The sequence below is a fragment of the Corvus brachyrhynchos genome, unplaced genomic scaffold, assembly GCF_000691975.1.
Source record: "Corvus brachyrhynchos isolate BGI_N302 unplaced genomic scaffold, ASM69197v1 scaffold162, whole genome shotgun sequence".
In the NCBI taxonomy this organism is placed as follows: domain Eukaryota; kingdom Metazoa; phylum Chordata; class Aves; order Passeriformes; family Corvidae; genus Corvus; species Corvus brachyrhynchos.
The window spans coordinates 663,632-671,220 of NW_008236696.1; the positions used below are offsets into that span (position 1 = coordinate 663,632).

General features: G+C 44.3%; 1 protein-coding gene across 1 annotated transcript; it reads right to left on the reverse strand.

Annotated features, from left to right (window-relative positions):
• Nucleotides 1-87: 87 nt before the first annotated feature.
• EIF5A2 (eukaryotic translation initiation factor 5A2) lies at nt 88-7,557 on the reverse strand. The gene is made up of 4 exons (XM_008644459.2): nt 7,336-7,557; nt 5,797-5,901; nt 4,202-4,333; nt 88-3,944 (listed from the first exon to the last, which is right to left on the reverse strand). The coding sequence occupies exons 1-4, from the start codon at nt 7,498-7,500 to the stop codon at nt 3,885-3,887; spliced, it is 462 nt and encodes a 153-aa protein (XP_008642681.1). The 5' UTR covers nt 7,501-7,557; the 3' UTR covers nt 88-3,884.
• Nucleotides 7,558-7,589: the final 32 nt, after the last annotated feature.

Sequence of the window (7,589 nt, forward strand, 5' to 3'; positions counted from 1 at the left end):
CGCGCCCCCCCGCCCCCCGCCCCGGGAGGGGGCGGCGAAGTCCCTTGGCAGCCCCCCCGCGCTCCCGTCACTGTAACCAGCACCAGCTCCCCACAGCACTGACACCTTTATTATTTCTGGAGCAAAACACACACACACGTACAAATCTTTCCCCTGATCGTTTCCATGGTGTTGAGAACAGTAACAGAGCTTCCCAAACAGACACCGGAGCTGCCGCCGCACGGGTTGCAGGGCCGGGGGTGTCCCACGAGCAGCAGAAGCCGCGGTGGCCATCGCTCGCCATCGCTCGCCGCTCCCCCGCATTCCAGGAGCCGCGGCAGCCGCGTTTGCTTACAACAGACAGCACACGACAAAGGGGTTCCGCGATACAGCAAAGCACAGCAAACGTTTCCCTGGAGTTCACAAACCAAGTCCCTCTCGGCTGCCAAATCCTGCAGGGCCACAGTGCAGGTGCTGCAGAGCCTCCGACCACCTCACGCTGAGCTGCCGATCGCTCCAGGAGCCACACCTTCAGGAACATTCCCAGTGGATACTCGAAATATCCTGAACAAGGTCTCTTTATAGCCTGAAGTTTAGTTGTACTGTAACAAACTACATTCTAATTACTCAATCGAAAAAAAAAAAAAAAAAGTGGGATTTATTGAATTTTGAATTCTGTGAGACTGACCTGCAGTAACCATTAAGAGTTAGAACTGTCAACAAACTTGACTTCTTAACAGATTATGTAAAGTTATCTGTATTGTGAAACTACAGACCGTGCACCGTTTCTGGGTACACTTTGGATTAGAAAAACCTGCAAGAGAAACAATGAACTTCAGCTTAAAAAAAAACAGCCCTGAGAACGTGGCTCAACCAGCAAGAGCCCAGTTGAAAAACCACCATTACAAGCAAAAATTAGAAGGATCTATTGGATTCTCAAAGTATTATTTGCCAACATTTGAGGCAGGAAACACTGCAGTCTTTCCAATTGTGTGAAGTTGTTAAGAGAAACTCAATGAACAGGAGCCATAAAAAACGGCCTTATTTGTGTGGAGTGGAAATACTGCTCACCAGCTCCCTGTGTTCACAGGCTTTACTCTAAGCAATTGCCATCATCTGTAAGTTGTTTATGGTTTTGACACAATTTAAGTGTTAGGACAGTAATACAGAACAAATACACCGGTAAGATTTGTTTTAAAGTAAAGCTATGAAAAGAGAACTTCCCTAAGCACTTGGTTATGGGTATTAAAAATACACATCTCTATGGACTACTGATCACAAACAAAGTTTGTTGCAACGATTCTGACAGGAAACTGAAGCGTCTTGCTTTGGAAAAAAATGCCTCAAATACATGTTCTAATTTAGAAGCAACTTTTAACCTTACTGAAACCTGGAGATTATGCTTTAAGACATGCTTATGTATTACCTATGGGAAACTTCATGCATGATGCTCTGCACTTCCATGGTGCCTGAAGTGCTTCACAAAGACAACTAAGTATATAAGAACAAACCTATAATGAAGTACTTAATCATTTAAATCTTGCAGAACTGAAGGTTGCAGCAGAAGGACATGTGGAAGTCCCGAGGAGGGCTCTTCCAGCAAGCTGGAGGTCATAAAACCTCTATGTTTAAATTGCTGTAGTACCTGAAAACTCTAGTCAGGCCAGGACCCTGCTTGTAGGAACAGGGCTTACACCAGCCCTGCTCCCAGAGAGCTTAGTCCAAGTAACTGCTCAGATTGTGGGCCAGTGGCACCAAGTACCTGTCTTCCAACAAGGTTTCAGAGGACAGACAGGCACCTGATAATAGACTAAAACACTACCAGAGCAAGGACAAATTCAAGTCTTGTAGTTTTCAAGCATATTGGAAGTATTTGTAATATGGTGATAGAACTTGCATTAGTTTGACTTCCCATGTGACACCACACAGCTCAGCTTGCTGTCAGCACCATCAGCAATCATTTCAGTCACCTCCAAAGCCAACAAAGCCTGACTTCCAGGTACCAGCTCCATGGAGAGGCAGAAAGGAGGATAGTGCAGACTAGCGTGAACTATTTCTCATCTGCTTCGGAACGATTCTGAAGCATTTCAATCTACAGCTTCTTTTAAAAGCAGTTTTGCCATTTCCGTCAAGGTGCTATTTATAGAATTCACCTGCAACATGTTTTGTGCTAGGCAAGAGCATGTGGCAGGTCCTACCTCTGCCAGGTATCCCAGGTAGCTGTGCTTTATTACCAGAGTGTATTTATTGCTGTCTTTACCTTCACTGGCACTGCTCTCCCTGGCACGGGAAGTCTGCGGACAATGCGTGCTTTTGCCACCTGCACTGCACTTCCAAGGTTTGCTAAGCCCTGCCCCAGTGTAGCCAAGGACAGCTCAGGACAGTTGCCATGAGCCCTTCGGGGACTAGAGAGTACAAACTATGAAGCTGAAAACATTTTAAGCAGTTAAGAGCAGCATGAAGTCTGACTCTGGCTGCCAGTAGTGTGAATTGTGCGTGCTGTCCGGGGCAGCTTCCGTGTCAGCCTCCATCAGCCACTGAGCATTAAGGCAAGTTCAGGAAACAATTTATCAACTGTGAAGAGAGGTCTGAGCCATGGACTAAGGAAGTTTCCCCACTCATGAAAAGTCACCAAGTCTTAGAATTCTAAGTTGAACGCCTTAAACAGGAGCAGGCTAATTATCCTTCCATAACTATTGCTGTGAAGCCTTGTTAAGGTACTAAATAGTTAGAGGCATGCATGCGTGTTGCTATGACTCAGAACTCCCCAGGATAGGAGCCAGCTTCCCTAACTAGGTAGCAAGTTAGTTACTCTTATAGTGAAGCCATGGTTGTTCGGTATCATCTGTCAAGTTTATGTTTTGAAAATACAATAGTTTTTTTTTTTAAAAAAAAAGAATCACATGCATTTAGTTTAGGCTCAATGCTACAGTTTGTCCCACTTTCTGAAAAACGTGTGGTCCCTGTGCTACAAAAATATGGTCTGAACCTGAAGGTTAAAACCTAAAGCTGGAAGCACTGCAACAGATTCCCATGGAGTTTGTCACCCTTTTATAGTTTAAGATAAATATAATAAAGGAAAGCAATTGAACTGCATTTTTCTATTTTATTTTTCAAGTCTGACAAAGGCCTCGAGTGAAAGTCTATAGCTTTAACATCCATTCTCACCTTTGTGTCCCCTTGACCTATCTATGTCTTATCTACTCGATATTCCAACGGCCTGCCTAAACCACAGGTAGGCTCTTTTTAAAATCATTTTATCATTACAATAAGCCAACAAGTTGGCAAAGAAGAAAACAGAGGTAATACAGTTTAGTTGCACATGGCCACTGGGGCTTGGTCAAGCCAGCTGGCATTTCTGATCACTTGAGTTGCTTGGTCTAAAAGTTGCGATTGGCACCTACAGTTCTGCAAGAGTCCCAATCCACAAAGTACTTAAGCTTTAAAAAAAGGGGAAAAAAAAAAGCTACTTTTATTGTCAGTTCTACCTAAAGATGTCAAGAAAAATACTATTTGTGCTCTAGGTCACTTTATAATCCTAGATACCTACCAGCTTATCTAAAAGCCCCTGAATACTGTATTTTGTCTGTTCATACAGACAAACACTGTTTTGCTCAAGCAAATAAAAATATATCCACTAGTAACACCTGATTGGTTTCTTAGATCCATAGCTGAAACCCACAGGAATGTTAAAATAGTTACAATTAAGGAATTAAAATCTCAGTGATTTTGAAAACTGCCAGTTAGCCTGCAACACTAATCCAGAATCCAGCACTGCTTTTTAACAATTCAAAAAGGAAATGAGGTTGCTTGTGAAGGCCAGAGCTTTGGTGACAATAAGGACCAAATTTATAGATTTGTGGTTTGTCCAGACCTGAGCAGTTGCCCGAGCCTGGAGATCTTCTTTACTTGCAAGGCTTTATGGCTACAGCACATTCTTCATTCATTGCACTTATGACAGATATCTGGAAGAGAAGACACGGAGGTGAGCTCCAGCCCAGGCCACAGGAAGGAGGTTACAAACTTTCGCATTTTACTATCTATCCCATCTCTTTTGAGTGCTCCAGTACAAACGTCCTTCTGCATCTCCAAGTACCAATCCCCACCCCTCCAACCCACTCTTCACAAAGAGATACAAGAGGTCAATATCAGAATAATACTTTTTCATTGTATCGACAAGTGGGATTAACCAGAACTGTTCTTGTCTGCCCTCCCTACTCACCTGCACATCTTCATTGGCATTGAATTTTCCTTCTATTTCTTTGCCAAGATCCCCTTCTGGCAACTTTAGGTCCTCACGAACTTCACCACTTTCTGTCAGCAGGGAGAGATACCCATCCTGAATGCCTATCAGCTGCAAAGAGAAGTCCATTTTTACAAGTCTAACATCAGCAGTCACCAGCAGGTAGTAGCTTAATGTAAGCAGAAGGCAGTGAACTCTCCCTGTTACAATAATTCTTCAGTACTGTAACAATTAAGGACCTTATTCAAATCCATTTTTAACAAAGGTTGAGTGGGCTAAGAGTTAGGGCAACTGTAGCAAAGGCATTCTGCTATCAAGAACCAACAGAACCCTGCTGGTTACATCCTTGTAGGTGGGACACTACAAACCCTGTATGTGTGATTTAGGAAATGTACTGCTTCCAGGTCACTGGTTCAGCTTTCTTTATCTGTGAATTAGAAACAGTATCTGGAATGGTGTTCACTCAACTACACTGCTTGTATAAAGTGTAAAAAGTACACAACAGTGTAACTATACACTTCTATACCTGCATGTCTACAGTGAGATACAATCATTTACGTTAAACTAATCAATAAATTAGGGAACATCCACCAAGACCTGGGCCATTTTATAATGCTGTTTTCAGCCTAAACAAAAGCCTGAGCTAAGAGGAATGGCTATTTTGACAGAGCAGGTTGGAAAATTTGGGACATGTAACAGTGAATCCAAAAGATCAGAATCCCAGAACAATAGAGAAAGACCACCAAGATAACATTAAGAATTTCTTGTAAGGTCTGAACACTAAGACAGGCTGGTCACACTTTATTCCAACAGCATCAGCTGTCCTGAAGAGTTGCTAAAACACTGAACTTGGCCTGTGTCAAGCAACTGCAGCTTTCCAGATGATGTGGATGTGCCAGTTCCTGACTAGAACTATTCCCAATGCAATGAGAAGATAGCAAACAAGTTATAAGTCAACCTGAACTGTGCTTTTAAGAGCTCACTAACCATATCACAGACAGCATTACAGAAGTTGCTCCTTTCATACATGTATTTCAGTGCAGAGTTCAGGAGCTTCAGAACTGTTTAGTATCACCTATAGCCACTTTCCACACAAGGAGCAAAAAAGTTAGAATTGGCATCAGATGCAGTTTAAGACTATTTTGGGGATTCATCTACCATATGTAAGAGTGAAACTATAAATGACAATTTATGTTTAGATTCAAATTTACTTATGTGAGATCTTGATTCTCATTTAACTAATATTAACTTGCAGCAGGGATAACCTCTCTCCATATTCTAAAGCATGCCAGTACCACAAGGAATCCAGAAGTGGCGTTATAACAATAGCTAGAAGAAGCATGGTTATGAATTATGTCTATTACCTGTCATGCCTAAAGACTACTACTCTAACCTGAGGTTGTTTATACACCAAGGAGCTCTCTCTCTCTCCATCAGTGAGTTTTGACAGTTTTAGCAATTCAGTAAATGCTATGTCATATCAAGACAGTACTTTATTGAGAAGCAAATTTGGGGATGAAGAGAGTTTATGTGTGGTACAAAGAGTATAAAGCCTGGTATGACTGTTAACTCACCTGGTAATCATTCCTCTTGATATTTGGAACATCCATGTTATGAGTTGATGGGCAAATATCTTCATATTTTTTACCAGTGAAGATATCAATACCAACCAAATGGACCTGTAAGAGCAGAAAAATAACTTCAGTTACTGTTGGTCCTGGAGAAGCAAGATGCTATTGCCATCAGTATTGCTGGTTCTACTCACTTTCCTACGAGATCATGTGCAATCCCAGATTCTGCCCCAACCCTTCGCTTGTGGTATGAAAACATCCCTCACATCAAGAGGAGGCCTCTCACTCCCTTCCACAGTACACTACAGAAACCCCACAGGAGAGCAAGCCACTGTTATCTTCCACTGCCTTCTGTAGCTTTACAGCAGCAAGCTAAGAGTTCACAGTGGTTAAGAAAATGTTTATTTAAAGACCTAGCTGTTCTGAGAAACAGAACAGTGGAGGTTAAGGGGAAAGAATGGTCATGCACAGCAATCACAGCAGCTCCCACCTCCCTTTATGCCAGCTGCACTGCTCACTGCAGCTAGAGCTTAGATGACCAGTTCAACCAGTTCTTCTCAGGTCCTTTTCTTCTCACAGCTGTTTCTATATTTAAGAAAATTGGATCTGTCTATTAAAACAAGCCAAGGGGAAGGAGAAGGGGAAATACTAGGAAGAGCTTGGTCGACTCTAGCTTGGAAAAATCCCAAATACTCTAATCCCCTATACATATGGCACAAGGTTGTGGAAACTTATAAATCTCTGTAGTCTGCACTTGTAACAGATCTGTCTCCAAACTCTGATATACCCACCCTAAAGTGTGGCTGAATGAATGAATGAAGAGGGATTCCAGCCTTGCTCCAAGCTCTGGACAGCTGCATGAGCCAACTGCTTGGGCAGCAGGGCTGCAGCCCCAGACAGCAGCTAAGAACATCCCTACTGGGACACAGGCACTCCTCTCTCACTGCTGGAATAAGGAAAGAAGCTGCGAGGCAAAGGCAGCAAAACAGGGCCAGAGCAGGCCCACAGAGTAACGAGTGTCCGCGGAGCTCTGGATTATGTAACACAGCCCGGGCACTCCGGGTCTAACACTGCAACAGTAAAAGTCTGCCGGCACGGGCAGACACAGAAGTGCTCTGGTGGGTATCGACAGCACAAGCCAACCACGCCCTAGTGATTTCATCAGCCCCCCCTTCCAGAACTTACTCTACCCCCACTACAGAAACTGGTTTTGTCACTATGAGTGTTAAAGCTTTTTTTTTTTTTTTTTTTAAAAAGTTAACTAGTTAAAGTTGGGAGAAAAAAACAACCCCCCCGGTCCTCGATCCTTCCTGCTTTGTATGACTGGAAACCCTTGAGGCAGCTCTGGAATGATGAGACACTGCTGCGAGAAAGGCAAAGGCGGGACGCAGAGCCAAATGAAACGCTACACCCTTCCCTGTCTGAGAGGACCTTTACAGGATGCGCTCACTCGGAGCTAACTCCGCTCAGGATTTTAGGATTCTCACGGGGATTTCGGGATTCCCACCGGGAATTTTGGGGCTTTCTGGGGATTTTGGCTACCTTGGCGTGGCCGTGCTTGCCCGTTTTGGAGGTGCTCATCTCCACGATCTTGCAGGGGCGCCCCTTGAGCACCACGAAGCCGTTCTTGCGCAGCGCCGAGCACTGCATGGGGTAGGTGGAGGAGGCGCCGGCATCGCCCGTGGTGAAGTCGAGCTCGTCGGCCATGGCGGTGCGAGGGGGAGGGCTGGCGGCGGGGGGGCTGCGCGGTAACGAGAGAGGGTCTGCTCGGAGCCCCGGCGGCGGGAGGGGGTGGC